Source organism: Peromyscus eremicus, chromosome 20 (genome assembly GCF_949786415.1).
Source record: "Peromyscus eremicus chromosome 20, PerEre_H2_v1, whole genome shotgun sequence".
Taxonomy (NCBI): Eukaryota; Metazoa; Chordata; class Mammalia; order Rodentia; family Cricetidae; genus Peromyscus; species Peromyscus eremicus.
In genome coordinates, this window is record NC_081436.1 from 15,579,497 (window position 1) to 15,604,412 (window position 24,916).

General features: G+C 49.6%; 1 protein-coding gene across 1 annotated transcript in view; it reads right to left on the reverse strand.

Moving 5' to 3' along the window:
• Tafa5 (TAFA chemokine like family member 5) overlaps positions 1 to 24,916 on the reverse strand; it is a 134,546-nt gene that overhangs the window by 12,907 nt on the left and 96,723 nt on the right. Inside the window, exon 3 of the mRNA XM_059247423.1 lies at positions 18,152 to 18,279. Coding sequence (XP_059103406.1) covers positions 18,152 to 18,279 — 128 coding nt within the window. The remainder of the gene's footprint in view (positions 1 to 18,151; positions 18,280 to 24,916) is intronic.

Genomic DNA, 24,916 nt, shown 5'->3' on the forward strand with positions numbered 1-24,916 from the left:
AAAGCAGGTGTGGTGCACGCGTGTGCACATGTGGGAGTGGCACGTGCGTGTATGTGCTTGCCGATACGATGCACACGTGTATGGTTCGTGTATGCGTGTGCCTGTGTGTGCATGTGGCTGTGTTGTATGCATGTGTGTAACTGTGAGACAGTACAAGCACAGATATATGGTTGAGGTGTGTGTGTGTGGATATGTACGTGTTGGGGAGGCATGTATCTGTGTGCGTGCAAGCTATAGTGTATACCTGCTAGACAGCCTAGCCAGCAGTGCGACCCCTGGCCACAGAGGCATGCCAAAATGAGCTGCTAAGTCTGTGGATTCGTTATGCAGCAGTAGAAAACTAATCCACCCTGCCCAGGAAGAGCTAGCTTCTTACACATTTTAAGTTGGAATGAGGTTAGGCATGAGCGCATCAAACTGTCACACCCCTAGCTTGAGTCTCCTTTCTCACTTAATTAAGTGACTGTCAGCAGGGAGGATGGGCCCTGGTGAGGTGACATCCCTCCCCACAGGATCCACAGCAGAAGGTCCTGGAGGGACAGAGCTAGACGCTGAGGGACTCTGGATGCCTTCAAGGGGTGTGGACCCCCAACGGAGTTGAGACCGGGGGCTCAAGGGCAGGCATCTGGTTCACCTTTGCTATCTTGGGTCTGGAGCCACAGGGTCAAGGATAAAAGCTCCCCACCCAGCGGTAAGCCTCGGGGATGAGGGGTGCAGGGTAATGTCTTCTGATCTCTTTGGCCCCATAAGTTTGCTGAGTCCACAGAGCTGTGTGGCTGAGATCTGTGTACTTCACTGAGAGAGCGAGCTATACCTCAACCCACAGAAGAGCCAGACAGCTGGGCTGCTCCGCTTCCTCTAAGAGCTGTGTTGACAGTAAGCCCATGCCCTAGGCCTTGAGTGTAGTCCCCACATGTCTTCTTAAATGACAAGCCCTGCCTCTGTAACACTCCAAAAGGGAACTCAGTTTCCCCAGTAGGCAAGGCAGGTGGCTTTGAGTTATCAGGCCACCCTCAGGCCTATTGTGACCTACCACCTAACCCTCCTATTAGCCTCAGCCTCATTGAATCCTGGGTAGGGGAGAAGGTAGGTTTTTCTCCTCTATTTCAGGAGGTCTGGAGGCCACAAGCAGGCCATCCATGGTGAGGCAGGTCCTGGTTCCTCTAGGCTGAGGCCACTTCCCTCACCACTTATTCTTACACACTCCCGCCTTGACTATGGAGTGGGGCTCTGACCTCAGGAGTAGCCATAGGGAGGGAGGATGGGTCGATGTTTTCCCTGACTTGGGTGTGATCCACTGCTGTAGAAGTTCAGACTTATCTTAATTATGCCTCAGGTAACCTGGCACTCCCTGGGCTGGGTCAGCTTCCAACCTACACACACCTTGACATCTTTGGGGATGGCCCAAGGAACTGTGACAAGTGAAGGGACATGCCTTGTGACTTGGCCTTTTGTCCCCAGTCATGATGCAGCTTTGATGCTTCTATTACTCTGCTGGAACAGAGATCCCTAACAACTGATCCCTCTGTCAGTCCTGAAAACAACTCAACAAATATCACAGAGGTGGACTGAGGCTGCTCAGCCGTTAGCTGCCCACAGACTTATGAGTCCCTAAGACCTGTAAAGACAGAATTAGAACCAGAGATGCCTTCCCCCAAGGCATCTTGATGCCCACCTCTGTGGCCAAGCACTCCTCAGTTGCATGGACAATGTTCTTCTGTGGTTCACCACTTTCCAAGGTCCCTTCTCATGTCCTATACCCTTTCTACTTAGGACGGCCACTAGGGGTGGTGTAGCCACCTCTCTGTGGCTAGATTTCAGACTCTGAGCAGGGCACAAGGCAGCAAAGAGATGTTATGGTCCCGCAACAGTGCAGTCCATCAGGAAAGGGCTCATAAGTTCAGGCTATTGAGATGATGCTGGGCAAATCTCCATGGGTGGAGCACACATCAATATGTCCACTGTAGCTGTGTTTACTGAAATGGTGTTAACTATCTCATGATATTTAATCATGCATTGTGTTAGCATATTCACAGGGCTGGGCAATCACCACCACAGTCTGGCTTAGCTTAACTTTGTCTCCTCAGCGAGACACCATGCCATCAGCCATCACCCACCTTCCCTTCCAAGCTCCGGGCATTCTCCTATCTTTTTGGTCTGCTCAGAACTGACATTTTACAGAAGCAGAGGCATGCGGTGAGGACTCGGGCTTGGCTTCTTTCACGCAGTATGAAGCGTGCAAAGTGCACCACATGCACCAGGCATCAGCACTCCTTCCTCTTCACAGCTGAGGGCAGGGGTGCAGGTTACTTACCCATCAGCCACTGATGGACACCTGACCGTTTCCATCTGCTGGCTGTTTGAACAACGTCACGATGAAGAGGTGTGCATGTGTGTGGATAGGTATTTCCTCTTTTGTGGGTAGAAAGACCCAAGGAGGGGAACTGAGGGTCCTGTACCAACTCTAGGCTCACCTTTCTGAGCAATGGTAACACTGGGTTCCAAGTGCTTTGGGCACTTCTCTCTGATTATCCAGATGGATGCTGTCCATATGCCTTCCAGAAGACTGATGGGTTTGTACATATTAGTATCTTCTAGAAGGCTACAGAGGTAGCTGGAAGGAAATAAAACCAACCGCAATGTCTCTGATGACTGGCACCTCACTTGTGTTTTTATCCGCTATTGTCTAAGAGGAATCTCTACATTTTCTTGGGCATTCCTGTCTCTTATCATGGAAATTCACTATTCACACATCTTACCCCCTTTCTTCTGTGGACAGTCTCTGCAGCATGCAGTAAGTCTGCTCATCAACTGTCCCAACCCATCTTCAGATTACCGCGGTTCTACCTATAGCCTTTCAGCTTTATGATGGGTTACGGATCAAAATGATTTCAGCAGAACACATATTTGGAACACTGATTTTTGAGGGGCAGGGGGCAGTGGCCTAGGAGTTAAAACCCAGGGCTATGCATCATAGGCATATATGATCTGCATGGAGCTGTACCTCCAGCCCATGGGTTTCTCCCCCAGGCTGGAGATTTGTGGGACTTGAAATGCTTGGCAGATGCAGTGTGTTAGCCATGCCATGGGAGCCAGGGTGTAAGAGAGGTCAAGTGCATCCACGCATCTGCCATTTTTGGTACTTCCTGTGTTCAGAGAGAACGCTGCCCAGCTCATGGTACCAGGGAGCGTGAGCTGCTGCTAGGGATTTTGCAGGCTGGGTTTGAGCTTGCAGGATTCCGTTCTTCCTCCCTCTGAACCTGGTTCAGTGCTCATCTGTGCTTTGTCTCCCCCAGCTCTGTTTCTTCCCATTCCACAATCCCTAGGGAATTTCATCTGGAACACAGTATGTGCTCCGGATACAACTTGACTTTTCTACCCCCTGGAAGACTAAGCCAATCCTCCTCCTAGCAACTGCTGACGTTCTGAAATGCTGATGTGGCCCAAACACAATTCTGAGGGACGTTTAGCTCTGTGTCAGGGACACATGGTCTGTTCCATGGGTTGGGAGACATTAGTGACAAGTACTAAGCACTGCCAGGCTTTAATTGAGCGCCTGGGACTTTGTCAACACAGCTCCTACCTCGTTTCATCTGGGCCAGTGGAAGAACCAGAGCTCAGGCCTGGCTAGATCCTCAAGCCCAGAACCGAGATACCCCCATATGACCTTTGCCTTCATGCCAACTTTGGAGTTATGTGTCTGCTGCAGCGAGGCAAGGACCTGCACAAATCTCTGACTGGACTACACTGATAAAATGTAAAATCATAGGTAAGGTCCCACATTTTCATTTGAAAATTCATGGAAATTAATGGCATCAGATGTGTGAGTGAGCACAAGAGATCCATCCCTCCCAAGGCTTTATCTACAAACAGGGCAGCTGGGTCTGGTCTACAGGACTGCTGCTTGTCTAACTCCTTCACCACAGGGTGTGTGTGTGGACACAATACACTCAAAGTTGAATACCCTGACGGCAGGTCCAGTTTATTACTTCTGAGGCATCCAGCTGAGTTTCTGAGGCCCATGAAGGTCACAGTTCTCATCTCAGGTATTCATGGCACTGGCTTTTCAAGAATGTCCAGCGAGTGATCAGTGGTGGTGGTGGCCGAAGCTCCTGACTGGCCTCCCTGCAGGGCTGGGCCTCCCTGCAGGACAATCAATCCCCTGGCTTTAGGTGGACACAGCACAAGAAAGCAAACACCAGACTCACTGTGCTAGGCTGCGGTCTGAGGCTTCTGGTACTATTTATTTGATTTTCTCTGTTTACAAGTACAATTACTGCGTGCCTGCTGTCTTTTTTAGGTGCATTGGCTGTAGGAGAAACTTTTTTTTTTTTTGGTACAACTTATTGTGGTACCTCATACTACCTGACTTTGAAATATTGAAGTACAACTTCATTTCTTATACATACCCTGCTGTACCGGCACTGGCTTTGTCGAGCTTTTCAAGGACTGCAGAATTCAAGGTGATATGGTTTCCTGCAGGTATAGATGACGGGTGTCCCATCTGATAGTGTCATTGGCAAAGGCATGCCACAGCAGCAGGAACCCAGATGTCTCTGTAGTGCCTCAGACAGCTGAGGGCTCAGGCCCCAGGGCTACTCAGCTGGGTGAGTCCCGTACATAACGCCCTGCAACACTGGCCTCAGTCTTCGTGACACAAAGCAACGTTGCTTTTCCATTCTTGGGGATACACCCGCAATCAGGGCTTCCTGAAAATCCAGCAGTTTTCCATTTTCTCAGTATTTAGAGGGAAGAGTCCTGCATGCTAAATACTTTAAAGAATGTGCCTGTCAAACTCCCTCAGCCTAGAAAGCTTACTGGAGATTATTAACATTATTCTCCTCTCTGATATGTTTGGTCATTTTCCGCAAAGAAAAAAAAATCATGCATACAGTCAAAGCTCCCATATCCTGAGGAATACACTGGCAGTTCTTGAACATTTGAACAGTCTGAATGTGAGGCTGACATTCTTCTTCTACATTTACTTCTTGGCCTTAAATATGTGGGTTAAACAGAGGTTAAAAACAAAACAACACATCTTTATAAGATTATTTAAAGATAATCTTTAATAATCAACCAGCTCCAGCAATCAATTCCAGGTGTTTCTTTTTAAGCTAATTAATAATTTTAATGTTACTTTTTCCTCCTTTTGGAGGGTTGTTTTCTCCAAATCTAGGTTATTTTCATTGTTTCCGATTTGTAAAGACACACTCACTCCAAAAACATCTTTCGTTAGCCAAGCTGAGTTCTTTCTGCTTCATCCTATATGAGACCCTAATTCCACGTGTGACTATCCAGTGTGCTCCACCCTCTTCCGATCATATCAATGACGTCACAAGTGATGGCTCACGTGTAGCACTAACCCTGGAGGTAGCATCTTGATGATTTCATGCCGACACAGACCAAGGCCCTGAGAGCCAGGTCACCTCTGCGTTAGCCTGCTGCAAGACAATCTGACTTCAACTCTCTGTGGCCTTAAGGAAGCTCAGCTCCATGATTCAGACTGGGAAGGAAGGCTGGCACACCTTCTGCCTGGGACTGATAACACATGAAGAACAGCCTTGCTGGTACACCAGTTTCCATAGGTAACCACCAAAGCATCTGTGGGAAGGTGGGGTTCACGGGACCTGCGCCCTGCTTCTCCCTCCTCCTGCTCTTGGTGGTGATTATTTGATCTCCACACAGTCTGCCGGAAACACATTAACTTTCAAGCCCCATGTAACCTTCAACTTCAAACACCAGTTCTGGCCATTTCATCTGCAGTCCTGCTTTCCTCATCTGTGTCCCTGGCATGCTTGTCAGCTGTGGGGGTCTCAAACACGACTGCTCATTTTCAACTTGAACTACAAGTGTACAAACAAATATATGTTATTAAGTATCTGCACGGACACAGGACATTACCACACTCCTTTCAATCCCATCACCTGGTATAGCTTTCTTTAGTCTTCACCTTAAACCTTTCCTGTGTTGCTACAAGTACTTTCAGATAGTTCTGAATCAAGTTGCTATCTTGAACAACTGCCCTGATAGTCCTTGCTTTTTTGATAGAGACAGCTGGTCCATTTACATTTATTGTGTTCACAGGCAGCAAGGCCCTGTTATACACAATGCTCTGTACTGTCTTCTTGCTACCCTTCGCTCCTGGCTCCACTTATTTTGCACATGTGCTCAGATCCTCTTTGCTCTTTGGTTTGTGGTGCTTTAGTGGACAGCAGGCTTAGTTTCACTGGTAGCTTTTAATGTTGATCAAGGAGACCATTTCCCAAAGGTCTGAAGCAAGTCATCCTGGATAATTTTGGACCACAAAGAGGGATGACCCTGCACTGAGGATGGGCTGGGGTGATCCTTCCCACACTGCTGCTGGTTGCTCCCTGGCAACTTTATGCTCCTTTATCAACCACAGGTGACACTGGAGCATCATTTACATAAGGAGTTTTTGCATAATTCAGCGGAAATTAAGGAACAGGTCTGGAAGTTTGCCTTCAACTGTGTAGGCATAGCAACAGGCTGACTTCAAACTGGAGATCTTCCTGCCTCAGTCTCCTGAGTGCTGGGGTTTTAGGCATATGTTCATCATGCCCCAAGACCGGTGTCAGTGGTGAACATCAATTTTCCCACACATGAACTTTTCCATTTTCCCCCCCTGATTTCAGTGTCTTGCCTTATTGATCTGAGTGTCTCTTCTATTTACCTTTTTAGGAACACTATGTGGGGATATGCTTTCCCAGTCACAGAAAATGTTCCTAGCTACTCCTTTTGTCCAGAGTAATTAGAAATAGGGTTGAGTTCATAATGTTCTGGTCTCACTTGCTGACAGTCCTCCCTTCATCTTCTGGCTTCAGGACTCTCTGGGCTCACGAGACTGTTTGTGTCTGCTGGTTCCGTGGACTCATAATCTTCCATCTTTATTCTTCGTTACTATCACCTAAGTGGCTGTCAGACAGGTTTCCTTCATTTATTAAACTCAGACACATCCTGTGATGTCAGGTCCAGTCAAGTTTATCAAGCTGGGACTTTCCTTCTGCCCAGGGGGCCCGAGCGTTTCTTTCTAACACCTCACTTTACCCCGAAGCTCATCTTTTCCCTTCCTGATGCTGGGGTTCTCCTTGGTAGCGCCCCTGCTCTCAGGCTGCATGTCCCTTCCCTGGCCTCCCAACCTGTCTCCTTCACCTTCTTTGTCCCATTTCTTGGCTGTGTTCTAGTTTTAAGATGGCTCTCACGCCGTGGCTCCCATTTTCTGCAGTGACAGTTCTATTATTTGTATCTTCCAACACACATTGGAATTCTGCTCTTGGGTCTTCAATGTTTTTTTCATGTGTCATGTGTCTCTGTGGGAAAGCACAAGGGTCTGCCTTCACTCTAGGCTCTTCTCTGCCATGCCATCCTGGAATAATAGACAAGGCCAAGCTCAGCTCCACAATATCCAGTCAACCTCTCCGAGCCTGCCTTTGTGAGCTCAGTGGAGTGCTCCAGGGCTACCTGGCCCTCTCTTTAGGACACTCTTCCTTACAGAGAGTGCTCATTTTCCCAGGCTCTAGCCTATGGTCTAGGTATCATCAGGCAGAGATCAAAGCTGCCCAGGCTTGGATGTCATATCTTCAGACTCTCTCTGCTCCCATGGATATGGGTTGCTCCATCCTCTTCCAGGCTGGACCTGGGTGCTGGTAAATGTGAAGAAATACTCATTTTCATGTGACCATCAATAGGCTTCCACCAGCCACAGGTGGCCTCAGGGCTGGGTGCTTGCTATTAGAAGTTTGGGTTCTGTCTCAGCTTGGTTAATTTCAGAGGTCAGGAAGCAAATAGGATGTGTGCAGGGTCTGAACTAGGCCCTCTCTTTGTTTCTGCTCCTCAAAGGATGCTGTCTACCAAGTAAGCTTTGCCAGCCAACTCTGTTGAGCCCCTCCATTACTCCTCTTTCAGGAAGAGTCCCTGAGACATGCCCTCTGCCTTCCTGTGTTCCCACTATCACCATCACCACATGTCCTGATGCTAAGCCTACAAAGAGGAAGATGTCCTAGGATTCTTTTGCAGAGTGACTCACAGTCAAAGCAGGGTTCAGAGGTGACATGGGCTGTTTGCTCTCTTGAGGAGCCAAAGGCATCTACTATGGGGATTCTCTTCATGCCCTTGAGTCTCGATGATATTGAGAGTTCTTATTTCAAATATCCTCTGTAACTTGAAGGTGGGCAGAGGATGAAGCCAGCATGTTGAGTCCAGCCATTATATTAAGTTACAAATCATGGATGCTTCTCCAAGGACTTGGGAGAGGAGCTGAGCTCTCCTCTCACTAGTTACGTTTCTCTTGCAATGAAGAAAAATACCATTCTTTCTCACTTCACCTCTGGAAGCCTACACACCAGTTGGCCACATGCCTTGTGAGAACCTGAAGGCCATGGCTACACATACAGCAGATCCAACCAGAATCAAAACAGCATCCTTGAGAGATGCAGTGCCCTGACCTTTCCCACTGCATGAATGCTATCACATCAAAGAGAGAGGGCTCCCCAGAAGAGACTCCTTTATCCTTTACAGCCAATGGGGTGTGAGTACCCCAGGATACGCTGGGTGTAAAAGAACAATAGCCTTTCCCCACAGAGACCCCTAGTATCTCAGAAGCCTTTTCCCTCCATCCCACCCCAATAACCTGTGAATCCAGTGGAGGACACCCTCCCTCCTTCATCAGTCCTAGAATAGGCTCTTCTCTCAAGATGTGCCTAGGTGTTATTATGCATGATGCAGGCTAAGGCTGAGATTTATGCTCTAGTGCAGGGGGTGGGGCATTTATGGGGACCTGGTGGCAGATCTCCAGGGTCAACTATGCTGGTGCTGGTGATAGAGTAGATGCTGTCCTAGGACTTGATGCATCTGCTAAGTGTCTGGCTTAACAGAGCAACTTAAAGCAGTGTGGCTAGAGTCACAAATTCCTCGATTTTTTTTTAAAAAGATGTTTTATAAACACTGTGCCGGAGAGTTTTATGTCTAGCTCAAATTTTCTGAAAGGAGGTAACCTCAATTGAGAAAATGCCCTCCCATAAGATCTGGCTGTAGGGCACTTTTAAAAATTAGTGATGGATGTGGGAGGACTTAGCTTATTGGATGGTGCCATCCCTGGGCTGGTGGTCTCGGATTCTCTAAGAAAGCAGACTGAGCAAGCCACAGGGAGCAAGCCAATAAGCAGCACCCTCCCATGGCCTTTGCATCAGTTCCTGTCTCCAGGTTCCTGCCCTGTTGAGTTCCTGTCCAGATTGCCTTCAATGATGAACAAAGATATGGAAGTGTAAGACAAATAAACCCTTTCCTCCCTGACTTGATTTCTGGTCATGGTGTTTTGTGACAGCCATAGAAACCCTAAGACAAACGCCTATGCCAAAGGCTCATATTTCATTACCTCTAGAGCACACAGAGGCCATTGCAAAGGGTCCACTTCCAGCAAAGCCACTCCTGCTCGCTTATTGCTATCTCAGCTGGCTGAGGACAGCGAGTCAAATCTGTACACCCTAACCATGAGGACCAACTCAGGGAGCCTGGAGCCTGGGACTAAGGGATCACTTGGTGCAGGGACAGAACTAATGAGGGTTCTGGCCCCAACAGCTTCCATGATGAACACACAGATGCTGACTAATCTTCCAGCTTTACACTCAATAACAGCCCACTATTTCTGATAAAGCTGAGACCCGCATTTACTTCTGTCCTGAATAAAAACAACACTATTTTTACCTGAGAGTCTAAGGCCAAATTAAACCAACACAGAGAAACACACTTGGAGCACTTTGGCAATATTACCTGTCAAGATGGTGTTTGGCCCTTTCCTGGTGGAAGCAGACTTATCTGTCGGACACATGCCTGGCCCAGTAGGTGGCAGAGGCCTGGGTTGCACATCTCAGGGTGGCCATCTAGGTATCAACTTCTCTGTGTACAGGGCAGCTAGAAGGGCCTATCAGAGTTGACCACTCTGGGTTCTACTTCAGGGGTGACTCTAGGGCCTTCTCACAGGTCTCTAATGCAATTTTCTGGAACATTCCATAACCTGCCTCCCACAAGCAGCCTTCTTCAAGTCTAGAGGGCATTTAGGCCATGGAAGAGGGTTGCTCAGGACATGGGGGCCTGAGAAGACTTTACACTCAGGTGCCTCACCTTTTCCAAGGTTAGAGTAAAAATAGTCAGTGATCAGAAGGCTGGAAGGATGAGGCCTAAGGGGGTGCCGCTGCTACAAGAGCAAGATCTCACAGTTGGCGGTGTCTCCTTACCAGCTTCCATGGGTGAAGGACAGTCTGGTCAGGAGGCCCTCTGTCTCTCTCAGCTGTGTCTATGTGGCACAAGTATTTCAGCACTGGGAACAAGTGCCACCTCAGCTAGGTTCTAAGCAGTGCACTCAGCACCAAGATAGTCAAGTGTGTCCACTGAATGTCAAAGACCGATCCCGGTACAGAGCTGTGAGGGATTCCACACCATCTTAACATAGGGGACCATATGCTTCAGACCTACACCTTAGCCTCCAATGTGCAATCAGTGTGCCAAGGGACAGAGAGGGAGACAGTTGGGGAGACATGGAGAGGGTGAGCATGTGGCCCAGTTTCACAGGGGCCAGAGCTAGATTTCCCTGGCGACACTTTGGGAACACAACCTTACACAGACCCTGAACCCTCATCTTTTACCTCACCGGAACCCTTAGCCATTCTGGTGCCGCCTTCAGGCATGCTCAGTACTGGCCCGGCTGCTGGTCACCTCCTCTATCAGGAGGAATACCCTTCCTGTGTCGGTGGCTCACCCCACGCCCACCTGTTTTATAGGACAGGCCCCGTCTCCCACTCCCCACTGAGCCAGTTTCCCCCAGTTTCAACTGTTTGCCATTTAAGTATTTAAAACAATTCAAAGAAGAAACGCTTTAAGGAAAATTGAGATGAATGCAGACCAATTACAGAAAAGAGGGACCAGCAGGAATGCCTCTCCTTCTGAAAAATGCCGACGGAAATAATGTAGCTTGGTCAAACCAATCTTTTTTTTTTTTTTTTTTTTTTTTTGGTTTGTTTCTGGGCTCATATCCACCAAGAGCATGAAGAATGCCTCCGCTTACAATACTACTTGATGCAGCACCGCCATATACATTTTTGTTTACGCACGGAATCTATTAAAACGTCCAGCTATTACCGTGGTGATGAACAGGGTGACTCAGAGGAGCACAGAATGGATCCAAGTAATGACTCTGGTCTTTCATCACTTGCGCCAAACAAAGATGGGTTAGGGTGCAGGCAGCGGGCTCCTGCGGACTGAGTCTGTACTGCCCGCCCCAGTGCTCACATGACTTTTTAATCCAGTCTGCTCTGTCCTTGTGAGGACGTCACGTCCAGAGAGCATCTAAATCGATCTGAGGTGCAGGGCTGCTGGGTGAGAGGCCACCCCAGCGCGAGGGTGGAAAGCAGGATTTTCTCCTCCGACGTCCCTTTTGGCAGTCTGCCTGCTGCAAGCATTTTGTCTTCTACGGTGGTTTTCTTCTGCCCTGTGTGTCCGGTCTGGGCTCCACTGGCAAGATGCCACAGGCACCCTTTGATCACGGTGGAGGTGGGGACAGCAGCCGCTGACCTTTGGCCTAGGTTCCTCCTTGCCGGTGTGTGCTCCAAGGTGGCCAAGAGAGCTGATCTGCATCCTAAGGGTTGGTTCCCAGGGTCCTCACAGGACTGGGCCTGGCATCAGGACTAGAAGGACGTTGGGGACCACGTGGATTTGAGAAGGGAAGGTCAATGCAGAATGCTTAGGTCAGCTACATGGCAGGGGCCTCACTGACTTCTCTCCCGATGTGGGATTCAAACAAAGAATCCCCCCAATAACACCCCAGTGTCACTGAAGGCAGCCCATCACCATGAGCCCCTCCTCCTGCCCATGTGAGATGCAGGAGGGCACAGTGATGCCCCCTCTGGAGCCACTATCTAAGTCAGACTGTCACAGGGGAGAAGTGTCCCTTCAGGTGATCTCACATGCCACCTCCTTTCCAGTTGTGTCCCCTTTATGTTCCAAGGGAGGGCTCCAGGTCCCCAGCCTTGCCTTCCTGGCCTCACGGGTTCTGCTGCCCCTCTGGGGGTCTGCCTCATCTCGGCTAAGGAAGTCTCTTCTACCCGAAAGCACATTTGCCCACGTAGAAATCAAGTCGGCGAGGGTCCTGCCTGCTCCTTTGATCACTGGCTAAACACATCCCATCATATATGCCTCCTGCCATCATCTTTCTACCAAGGTGGCTTCTTGAGACCAGGTGTCACTGGGAATCAGGACTAACTCAGAGGACACCTGGCATGAGAGCCCAGGTTGGCTTGCCATGCTTCTGGAACCAAAGATGTAAATTTCATGGGGAGTGGCTTAGTGGTAGTTGGCACAGGTAACATGGGGCGGGGTGGGGGGAAACAAGCTTGTGCTCCCCAGTCCTATCTGTGTGTAATTAACCGAATTAACACTCTGGGAGGATGAAGGACATTAAGTCAAGAAAAGATGTGACCCCACTGCATGCCATGTTCCCAAAGTCTCGAAGTTTCAGAGCTAGGGAGCTGCCTGCATGCACAGGCTTCAGAGATTCCCAGCTTCAGATAGAAGGAGGAGAACCATATGGGGACAGCTAGCAGGACCAGGGAACAATGGAATGTCTAACAATCAGCAAGCCTTCAGTCTCAGAAAAGGCCTCTGGATTTCCAATGACCTCACCAGGTGGGAAGGGAGCCTGGTGTGGAATTACTATGAGGAGTCAAGCAGCTATAGGCTCCTTCCTGGCCACTTATGAAATCAGCTGTCTTGGGTGCTGGGTGAGGGACCAGCTCCAAGCTTTCCTGCCTGTCTCCTGGATGATTCAGCTAAACCCTCACCAAGAAGCCAAGCTGAACACACACACACACACACACACACACACACACACACACACACACACACACACAGAGCTTCTCATGATAAGCAACTGAACCTGCCTAGATGGAGCTATAGTGCTGATGGTGGACAAATGAACTCAGGCTGAAGTAGCTGGATTGCTCCCATCTCCAGGGATTCATTTTCCCATTTGACTTCTTAGAAGACCATCCCATTTTCTTTTTCCAGATTCAAGCCTTTGGAATTTATCCAGATCCCTACTATAAGTGTAACCCAGGAGCCTGTTCATTGCTCCTGTTGCTGGGGGATGCCCTTGAGGTCCCAGACTCCTTCATCTTTAGCTTTGTGTGGGCAGGGGTGCAGAGCCAATGGTGGGACCTCTGGGAGCAAGGCCTGTTCTCCTTCCACACTGACAGATCATTCCAGCAGCTAGGGAACTAGAGGTCAAGAGCCACATCTGGTCTCCGGCACCTGTGTCCTGCAACACCTGGGCTGGGGGGCACCTGGAATGCTAGTCCCTGCTTGAGCAGTCCCCCAGGCAACATTGCATTGTGAGGTTTGCCTCCCCCCCCCCCCCCCCCCCCCCGCCTTGTGTCTCTCTGTGTGTCTTAGTTAGGGTTTCTATTGTTGTGATAAATACCATGACCAAAAGCAACTTGGGAAGGAAAGGAATTATTTCACCATATATTTCAGGAAACAATCTATCATTGAAGGAAATCAGGCTAAGAACTCAAGGCAGGAAGCCACAGGCAGGAACTGCTGCAGAGGTCATGGAGTAGGAATCCTACTACTTCCTTGTTCCCCAAGACTTGCTCAGCCTGCTTTCTTATAGTGCTCAGGACCATATGACCAGGGGCCCATACCGCCTACAACGGGCCAGACCCTCCCACATCAATCACTAATTGAGAAAATGCACTACAGACTTAAGAAGGCATTCTCTCAACCGAGAGTCCCCTTTAGACCAAATAAATCTAACTTGTGTCAAGACAGGACAGTGTGGGACTGATTTCATCCTTCTGAAGTTGAGATTGTTTCCTCCATCTCCCAGGGCCTCATATTGTAGCAAGAATTCTAATTGGTCTTAATAATAAACACCCGGAGCCAGAAACTGGAAATCTTGCACTACGTCACTTCTCCTTTGGAGTTCCAGGATGCAGCTCTCTATTCATCCTTGGGCTTTGGTAGGTGGTCTCACATGGGAAACCCACATCTTCCAGTTTTGAAAATTGTGTGTGTGTGTGTGTGTGTGTGTGTGTGTGTGTGTGTGTGTGTACAAGTGTGCATTGGGGGCAGAGGGGTTGCCCCTGTGTCACCCCTCAGATGCCATTTACCTTGTTCTTTTTGAGAAAAAGTCTATCACTGGGACCTTGGATCAAGCCAGTCTGGCTGGCTGTCTCTACTGGAAATTACAAATGCATGCCTCCACATCCAGCTTTTTATATGGATGGTTGGGGGAGAACTTGGGTCCTTATGTTTCTGTGGCAAGCAATTTACCTATGTGCTCTCTCTCTCTGGGGTCTGAAGCTTCTTAGGGCTTCAGCCTTTCTCTTCTGCTACAGCCACCACTAGTCCCCTCCTAGACACATGCTGTCACATCCCTGTCTCCTCACAGGGGTCTCCAGAAGGCTGATAGTTAGCACAGGGATCTGATCCTTTTTAGCTGGGGGCTGAGACTAGCATTTGGTAAGTTTCCACAAAGGCCTCTTTGAGGTTTGTTGGTCCAATATGGGGGTGCCTAGAAGTGCTCCATTCTTCTGTGAAGTCGTGCATTACCCAACACTGGTGGGAACCTAGGCAAGCCTGTGGCTTGGCACACAGCTAGCCACTCAGGACCCATGTTGATTCCTGGAAGGAGCCCAGTCCAGTTTTCTATGATTTTTTTGGTATGGCCATCAGACCACACACAGCCTTTAGAATTTCATGATGGAGACCTCCAGGTTCCAGCTCGACCTGCAGAAGCTCTTGAGGTCAACCGTTTTCCCACTTCCAAGCTGGCAGGAAGCTGCAGTTGCAGAGTCCTGAGTGGAATAAGTAGAGTCCACTCAACAGCTAGCTATGCACCAGAAGGGCCCTCCCTGCTCCAGGCCAACTCTCTTGGACAGAAGATGAGGCTAGGATGGCTGAGAAGAGGACCAGCCACAGTTGTATTCTTCGGGAATGTGACTGCTCTCAGTGCTCTTCACTTCCAGATGCCGCGGATCCAGGCATGGGCTACCCAGCTCAAGTCAGCAGCCAGTGTCAGGTAAGCTGAGAGGAACTGCCGCTGCTTGAGTGGACTCTACATCTGCCTGTAATAGAGGCCCCCCAAAACACTGGGTGCAGAGGTCAGACATTCAGCCTCACATGTGTTCCTGCAGCTGGCATCTGGACATCTCTGAATCTATGTCCTCTGGTGTATACACTTCCGTGCAAGTGCTAACTCTTAAGCAGGACTCCCAGGAAGCCCTCCCCAAGCATCCCCCACCCCCACAAACATACAGAATTAAAATGTGGTGCTTAATAGCTAATTGGATTCCAATCCATCTGGTTTATTCTGATTTAGGGAACGGTATGGCTCACCGTTGAACATCTTGCAATTCATAAACATTACAGAAACGCAGAGTAAACACTGATTAGAATATCTGCGGAAGCCACTAACATGTGCAGTGCGCAGCGCAGCCGTAGCCAGCCAACATCTGCTCTGGGATCCATTTCTGGCCAGCTATGAGGGATCGGGGTCCCCACCTGGGATCCTCTAGCCCTTTTCATTTAGGTCGCCTGTAAGTCCTGCTGTCAGGGCTAGTGAAAACCCAGAGCCCAGGGGCTGCAGAAGAGGAAGGGGATCCCACCCCTTGCACCATCTCTAAAAAACGATGCATCGTGGATGGGTACAAGAAAGGGTGCTGCTTCCATGGCCAAGGAGAACCTTCGGCGTTCACTAGTCACCTGGCTCAGTGCAGATGGCTGCTCACAAAGCAAAGTTTAAGGGGCAACTTCAGAGGCAACCCTTAACAAAGCTAGCCCGGAGGCTCGTTTATCTCCGGAGTCATCAGGGCCATGGACTTCCCACTCTGCACAGCAACACTCGCATCTCCCACAGCACCACTATGCCTGTGCTGCTCTAAGTGGCACTCATCCCAGTGACCCGAGAGGCACTCTAGTATTTTTATGACCTTTCTTCCACTTTTTACAGGCTGATCATGAGCCAGTAAATTAATTTCATGACCCACTAATGGGGTGGTGACCCACGCTTTTGAGACACAGTGATTCCAGAAAAGCGAACATCAGCATGTATCTGGGGGTCTGCACTGGGTTAATCAATGGATCCATTTATCACACATACTTAGGAGGCCCCATGAGGGGACAGGCTACAGGATCCCCAGGACCAGTGATTTGCCCGTGAGCAGCTCCCATTCTGGTGACACACACAGAGATATAATCAGCAAGTGACACTGCGTTAGGGTTAGGGTGTCACAGTGGAGCTGGGATGCGGAGTCAGCATAGCCGGGGTACAGAGTGGAGAGGGGTCTTGGCTGAACAAAGGCCCTATCTGGGATGAGTGACATTGGAAAGGAATTAGCAGCCACTACATGGCCACCAGGCCTCTTAGAGGTAATGGTCGACAAGACTGTCATCTCGGAAAAACAATTTATGGCGACATGTGAAACCTATGCTAATTTACTCTATAAGAGGCCATGATATAAATGCATAGTAGGGACTTTAAATTGTGGTTTCTTAGTATCTGGCTTGAAAACCAACATTTCAGACAGTTAAAAACATGTCACTTTAGGCTAGAGGTTCCAATAGGAGTCGGGTCTCATCCTTTTGAACTCAAGGACACCATGTAGACAAGACTGCAGAGCTGGTCCAGCTCCTTTGTTGTCTCTGGAAGAGGTAAAGCTGGCTCAGGGGGCCCTCACACCCACCCAGTCCACTGTGGTGTCCAATTGCAATTACACACTGCCCTTACTTGCCCATCCCTTCCCAGTGTAACCCCAGCAAGTGGAGAATGCACCAAGCCTAGGACTACCTCTGGTCCCCAAAAGGACACAGGCTTGGGCGTTAAGACCCTCTCGCCTTGTCATGACTCTCCTCTGAATCATGGGGGACTATGGATATATGATTCCTTTCTTGGCGACAGTTTTCACCATTGTAGCACTTATCCAAGTGGCTGAAAGCCTGGGGTGTGGTTGGGGAGGCTGGACCTTCTACAGAAGGCCACTATGTGGCATTGGGAAAGCCATCAGCAGACCTCTGCATGGTTATGGGTGACGGGGCTCATCTCTATCTATCAACTCTCACACCTATCTGTGGCCCCTGCCTGGGGGGGAGGTCTTGGGAGCTCAGGGGGTCAACCTGCACTTGTGGTGAGCACAGGGCAGAGGCAGACATAGAACATCCTATACCTGTGGCTTCCCTGCTCCATGCATCTCTCCAGGCTCCTCAGAGCCTAAGGCTCTTCACAGCGTTGCTTGCATCTATATCCACTCAGCAGCCCAACAGGCTCCCACACTGACCCTGGACTTGTCTCAGCCTTTGCCTATTCTCAATGAAGCCAGTGCTAAGGGAATAGTCACCAGCTCAAGGAGGCTGACCCATCTTGCCCAAGGACTTTTTGCCTCTCAATTGCATATCACAGAGGATAACTACAGTGCCCGGGCAGTGTGTGGAGCCATAACACCTCAGAAATTTCAAAGAATTGGCAACAAGGAAAAAAAAAATCAAAGAACATCCTAGAGTCCTGTGCACTCAACCACCTGTGGAAAGAATGGTTCTGGAGATCAAGATAGCCATGTCCTCTAGAAAGACTCAGTGTTCCCTGCTCCATAGGATGAGGAAGGTGAGGTATTGGGAGGCCTTGGGGTCTGTTAGCAGTCACCAGATGAAATCTAGGGCAGCAGCAGAATCATGTGCAGCTTCGTCCCTTGGCTTGAATCTGGATGGCCCCCTTGGCCTCAGATAGGGTACAGAAACTTGCCCTCAGGTTTTGAGGTGACTGATGTACCCCCTACATCTCCCCTACAAAGCAGCCTCAGTGCCAGCAATATGCATTGTATTAGCTTCACATCTGAGATGACCGGCCCAGCGGACCAATCTATGTGGTTCTGTGTTCTGTGGCTCGGTCCCTGGGCACCCAAAGACCAACTGATTAGGCACAGGCTCTCTGGAACTTAATGCCAGAGGGTGAGAAGAAGCTGTGACCAGGTTGGAGACACCAGCTGCCACCTGTCCCTGCTCCATCCTATAGAATCTACATCCATCACGGGCTGTGGTATCTGCTCACTTCTCCCCAACACGCCCACGAGAAAGGAAAGGGGCCACATACCGTGGTGGTCTTTATCCGCCCTCCGGGCTGTGTGCAAGTCCAGCCTGACCGGTTGATTAACAAGTCGCAGCCTTCCCCCTCCAGGCAAGGGAGCATGTCACACCACTGCTTTGTCTTGATAATTCGTGCTGTGGGAGAGAGGAGAGAGCTGGTCAGTGTGCTGTTCCCAACACACAGGCCTCACTGAGTGGAATGGCTGCACCCTAAAGCTGGGCCTGGCACAATGGGTAGCCCTAAGAGCAGGAATCATGCCATTCAGAGACATTCTGCATGGAGGCTGGCCACATACTGCCTCTCCTGGGTGTTCTATCATCAGCCTCTAATAGCAAGTAGTCACTGAGGGTGTTAGAACATCTTCAAAACAGCGTCATTCCCCTTCCTGAGGGGTGAAAGTCTCACTCTTTGCTCTGTCAGAAACTGATAGCGCATGTATTAGATCTATCGAAGTGGTTGTCCATGGGACATGTTGGGTGGGACGAGAACTCAGTGTCAGGAGTGAGGCTTGCCTGCCAGGAAGTCAGCAATTCTATAGAGACCATGACCCCCTACCTCTCATCTCCAGACACTGGCCTGACTCAGGGCTCTTATGCTGGCAGGCCTGAGTCTCTGTCTTGAGCCCTGGAGTCTGCAGGGCAGTGTTCTAGTGAAGAGCTGGCAGTGAGGAGCTGGTCACAGTGTTCATCAGAACAAGAATGTCACAGTCTACACAGAAGAAAACTACCCTTCTCCTTCCTTGGAAACCCACCCAGGATTGGTGGTCAGGCCTGGCAGAAAGGAAGGCTGTGAGAAGCCTCTGAGGAAGAGGTCCATAATGGAGTTAGTATTCTTTTTTTTTGTTTGTTTTTGTTTTTCGAGACAGGGTTTCTCTGTGTAGCTTTGCGCCTCTCCTGGATCTCACTTGGTAGCCCAGGCTGGCCTCAAACTCACAGAGATCCGCCTGGCTCTGCCTCCCGAGTGCTAGGATTAAAGGCGTGCGCCACCACCGCCCGGCTAGTATTCTTATTACCAGAATCTTCTATGACCCGTTCACCTTGCTAACCTCCTTCCTGAGGCAATTCTTACTATAGTTGCTTCACTCAAGAGACCCATAAACAAGGCTTGTGGTCCAAGTAAAAGCTAAGTCTTTGAGAAGGTCAGTCATGCTCAACGCAATGGGACTTAGGATCACCTAGGAGATGGTGGGGCACACCCATGGGTGTCTGTGAGGGCTTTTCCAGAAAGGGTTAGGCAAAGGGGGGTGACCTACCCTGAACAAAGGCAGCACAAATCCAGGGCTGAGCAACCATCACCCGAGCAAAGCAAAGAAGAAGAAGAAAGCCAGCCCAGAATGGGCATTTTGTGTCTGTCTCCTGGTGTGAGCCATGCAAGCGTGGCCTAAGACCCGTGAAACCAAGAGCTGAAATCAACTCTTCATCCTATTTCTCCTAGGTATTTCATCACAGCAGTGAGGGAGTGATAAACACAGGTGGTCAGGTTGGACACTAGCACCCGTGGGCACTGTTGGAAGACTCAGTTATGCAGGATTCCATACCCAACTTTAACTCCAACATCAGAGACTGGAGGACATCTCTAACGAAAAAGAAACAAACAAACAAAAAAAAACCAAAACCACAAACAAACAAACAAACAAACAAACAAAACCAACCACAAAAACCTCTGGGATTGAGGTCACAAAAGACCAGAATAGGGCTAAGCCTCTGTTACGTGCCTGTTCTGTGACCTCCATGTCTGATGTATCTCTCCCCATACAGGAAGGGTCTACCATGGACTAACTGCTCACCCATGCAGAGGTCACTGCTTCAAGAATGGGCTTGAGTTCATTTCCTTTGGACATCTAGGATGTGCACACGGAGAACCACCACATTTTCCATTTGTGCTCCTTCCTGAAGCACTGCCGAACTCTAATTGGCCCCACGGCCCAGCAGGTGCAAAGAGCTGGTGGTTGAGCCTCAGGATTGGCTAACTCTGTTACAGAGTCCCTCTCTGTCACCTTCACAAGACACAGCTACAGGGACCTTTCCATCCCAGGAAAGAGGGGACTACATCCCTCACCCAACTCAGCTCCATCTCTGGTCCCATACCACAATCTTTCCAACTTCTAAGCTTCCTCCCTTTTCCTAAGCTTTCTTTTCCACTTCACTATTTAAAAAAATTGAAGCAAGAGGACTTCGGATTTGCTTAAACTAGAGGTACAATTCCCCAGAAGATGTGCACTATGTTTTCTCCCCAATTTCTCCCAGTGAGGAGTGACGGCTGGCAAGTAAACAGCTCTGCAAAGACATATGAGCTTGGGTGGAGTGTGCTGAGACACAGTCCTTCAGCTGGGGGATCAGTGGGCTTCACTGCCTTGACACAGTATGTGCCCATGACTCAGCAGAGGAAGGGTACAACTGGCAATGCTCTGCTCCCCGTTCCTTGACATCTTGATTTTGAACAGGCAATCCTACAGTTACCGTTTGCCTAGGACCAGAGAACTGGCTCTGGAGGCAGTGATGTTTCTGTACAAACGTAGGCAATGGGTGGCAAAGACACGGGATAGAGCTCACACAGTAAAGGCTGAGCCCCAGGGTTACTACAAGGAGCGTGGGTCTGGAGGGCCTGGGATAGTTTGGAAGACATGAAGGCGGGTATCCTAGATGGCCATTTCCTATCAGGCTTGACATACCAAGAGGGGCTCTATGATGAAGTACATCCAGCAGAGCAGACAGGAGCTTTGTAAGTGCGATACAGTAGAGAATGCCATGGGATATGTTGTTTGCCTCACCTCATCCCAGGGTCTTCATATCAGTTGCCAACAAAGTGGACTGTGCATCAGTCAGGATCCTAGGCCAGCTCTTTTCACATTACTGTTAGAGACACACTATAAATGCGTGCCGAAGCCCTTGTGCTGTGGGATGATCCTTCTGTACGCTGGGAATATGTATCACTCTCATTGGCTGATAATAAAGCTTTTTGGCCTATGGCAAGGCAGGATAAGGATAGGTGGAACAATCAAACTGAGAACTCAGATGAAAAAGGGCTGAGTAGAGAGAGACGCCAGGGAGCCACCCAAGAAGCAAGATGCTAGAGGACTGGTAAAGCCACAGGCCACATAGCAATACACAGATTAATAGAAATGGATTCATTTAAATGTAAGAGCTAGTTAGTAAGAAGTCTGAGCTATCAGCCAAGCATTCTGTAATTATATAAGCTTTGGTGTGTTTGTTTGGGACTGAGTGGTTGGGACAGAAAAACTCCACCTCCATTTCCACTCCCGACCCTCATATTTAGAGATAGGACCATAAGAAAGTAATTCATGAATTCAAGCTAGGCCACAAGTATGAGTTCTGATCTGAAGGATTAGTGGTCTTATGAGGGATCCAAAGATACACCCTCCCCTCTCCCTGCTTCACAACACACCACCTGTGAGGACACAGCAAGAAGGACTCAGACATCTGCAAGCCAGAAACCGGCCCTGCCAGCACTGTGGCCTTGAACTTGTAGTCCCCAAAGTCAATGTTAAGCCACTAGGCCACCTGTCTGAGGCATCCTGCTATGGAAGCCTAAACTGATGGAGTGAGGTTTGTCCCACGCTTATCTGGTCAGTTATGGAGTCCCCGTGAAGAAAGTGCAGGCAGTTGCTCCTTCAAGGATCTGGGAGAAAACTATTTGGCTTCCTGGGCAATAGCTTCAAGAACAATGGCTGCCCCAGGCTGAGACCGCCCCTCCCAGGCCATGGGACATTCCAAAGAGCCAGGCGTCAGGCCCAAGCCACTCTCCTGGGCTCCCACTAATCACAGTACAGGTGGCTGGTGGGCAAGCAGAGTTGGCTTGTGTCACACATCTGTCCCTGGCTGTTCATTATGTGTGCAAAGTCACCAGCAGCTGCTTCTCTCAGCCCCGATGTGTCATTTCTGGTGACAGCAAAAGATGGTATGGAAACCGTCTCAGTCGCCAACAAATATAAGCCTGAAAGCCTCAAATCAGCTGCCTGGGGATCCACTCCCACACCTCAGCCCCCAAACTCCTGTTTGCAATGCCTGAGAACTTTCTCTCAACAAGTTGTAGTCTTTCTCTCTCTCTCTCCCCCCCTCCCTCCCTCTCTCCCTCCTTCTTCCTCTCTCTCTCTGCCTTTAGCCACCGAGGGATGCAAGGGATGGATTCAAACATGGCCATGAGAAGTTTCCCTGCATGCACAAACCTGTCCCGATAAGCACCTCAGAGAGAGTTTGCATGTTAGTGAGCCACAGGCTTCCGCTCACACAGTCTCTGCCTGCCTAACAGGCCAAGAACAGGACTGGGTTGTGTAGGAAGAGGAAGCCTCCAGCTACCAGGAGGACAGCAGGATCAAAGGTCAACATATACATCACCCAGGGCAGGGCCCTGGGTGCACTCGGTATGGACTGGCTAGGGGAGGGTGGCAGCACCAGCAGCCAGCCTTAGCCTGCCTATCTGCAGGACATACCAAGAATGGGTGGGCTTTGGGAGCGAAGAACGGATGGTGGGCTAAAGGAAGTGAGGCTGAGTACAGGTCCTATCCCATCTTGTATTAAGGCCACCTTCCTGCAACACACATGGGGCTCCTGAGCCTCCTCCACCTGTAAACACTTTGTGAGAAGTGGGACGAGGGATACAGCATACAGTCTTCTGTCACTGGGGAAAGCCCATACACAGCAAGACAACATACACAGATGTGCACAGGCCAGGAAGGGAGTGACCAGGTCCTGCTGGCCTTAGGTTATGGGAGGGAACAGAGTACCTGTCCAGACCACATGACATACACATCCTCACGAACACACCTGTGTGCAAACACGGGTGTGCATATAGAATACATGAACACAAACATAGGCACATGGCACATACCTCACATGGTGTAAGCACAACATCATGCCACATAAAGCAATCTATGTGGATATACATGCAAGCAGAGCACACATTCATACATGTACTCACATGTGTAAACCTAGGACACCTACCCACATGTACCTGCATCACACATACATAGTCACACACTGCACACACATGTATAAATCCTCACATACACATACCATGAATACTCACACATGTAAATAATGACATATATACATTTACACAGGTAGATACCTAACAATACATAAACACACACACATGTATATACACCACACTACACATGTATACATATATCACGTACAAGTGCACACGAGTACACACATATACTTACACATGCACTCCCTGCACATACACAAGCACACACTCACACAGATGTACGCACCGTGCATCTCAAACATGGCATATCTACACATGCACAAACAAGAGGTACACAGATGCACATACCACTACACAATGTACACTGTAAATATATGCACACGCTCAGACACCACACGTGTCACACGTGCACACATCCACACGTATGTATGCGCTCTATGAATACTCATGCATGTACATATCCACACATATGCATATCCACACATGTGTGTGCAAGGATACAAGCACACACAGCCAGGCCGTGTTGTGGGCTGGTCTGTAGCAGCACACAGACAAGCAGAGCCTGGGCATACCCAGGGACCAAGCCCCCGAGGACACTGGAACAGCACTGCACACACAGGTCCTTTTGTTTGCTTGCTGGAACTCAGCTCACCCAGCCCAGCCTACTTCCTGCTGGAGGCGGTGGGAGACACAGTGCCGGGCCAGCACCGGGCTACCACATCCTTGGAACAAAGGGGCCTTTCATGCCTCCACTTCACAACTTCATCTCACCCAGAGCATGGGCTGAGCTGGTCCTTCTCTGGCCCTGCTGGCACAAAGCGTCTCAGCACAGTGGAAGGATGGGCACTCCTGAGGTGGCCAGTGGCCTAAGTTTGGACAGACAGCTGCCACAGCCTGAACATATGATGACCACTGGGGTCCCTCAGCTTGTGGCAGTCAGGAAATGGGGTCTCATGTATCTCAGTTTCCTGGAAGAAAGTGGATAGTTTAGAAAGATGGAGAGAGAGAGCAGTATGTGAGCTCCAGCCTGGGAAGAAGATGTTGCCGTGTGTGTGTGTGTGTGTGTGTGTGTGTGTGTGTGTGTGTGTGTGTTCAGCCTGGGAAGAAGATGTTGCCGTGTGTGTGTGTGTGTGTGTGTGTGTGTGTGTGTGTGTGCGCGTGTGCGCGAGAGCTGGGGATGGATATGTTATCTACATAAATGTGTATGTGTGTGATGCAGACAGTAACTGTGGAGAGGAACTACTCTGCAGCCCTGTGGAAGACTGCAGAGTAGGACCTAGAGACACTATCACAACCAACTCCACATACATACTTCCCCAAAGGTAACATGGTGGACTGTGAGTAGTGTCCACACACACGGCAACATCCACATGTCCATACCATAGGGCTGCACACATCTGCACTACAACATGCTGTTCACATACACACCACACACATCTCTATCACACATAAGCAATCAAGAGTACGTACACACATGCCACTCACATGCACATCTCAAGGAGTGCAAAAACTCACCCCCCTTCCCACAGTTCCACACAGACCCATACCAATGTCCACAGTGGACAGGCCCATGGGGCCAGGATCTCAGGCAGTGTTCTGAGGACAGTGGAGGAGCTTGCTCCCTTCACTACGCCTCTCTTGTGGGCACATAGGCTGGTATGAGACAGAATCTTGTCCCAGATATCCCAAGACCCAGTAGGAAGCAGCTGCTGGAGCCCAGACCCTGGTCTGACAGGTGAAGAATAAGAACCCTGCAGGCAGAATGCAGAGAACAAAGCAAAGGTATAGGGGCCTGGGGCCTTTTAGGACTAGGGTGGGTCA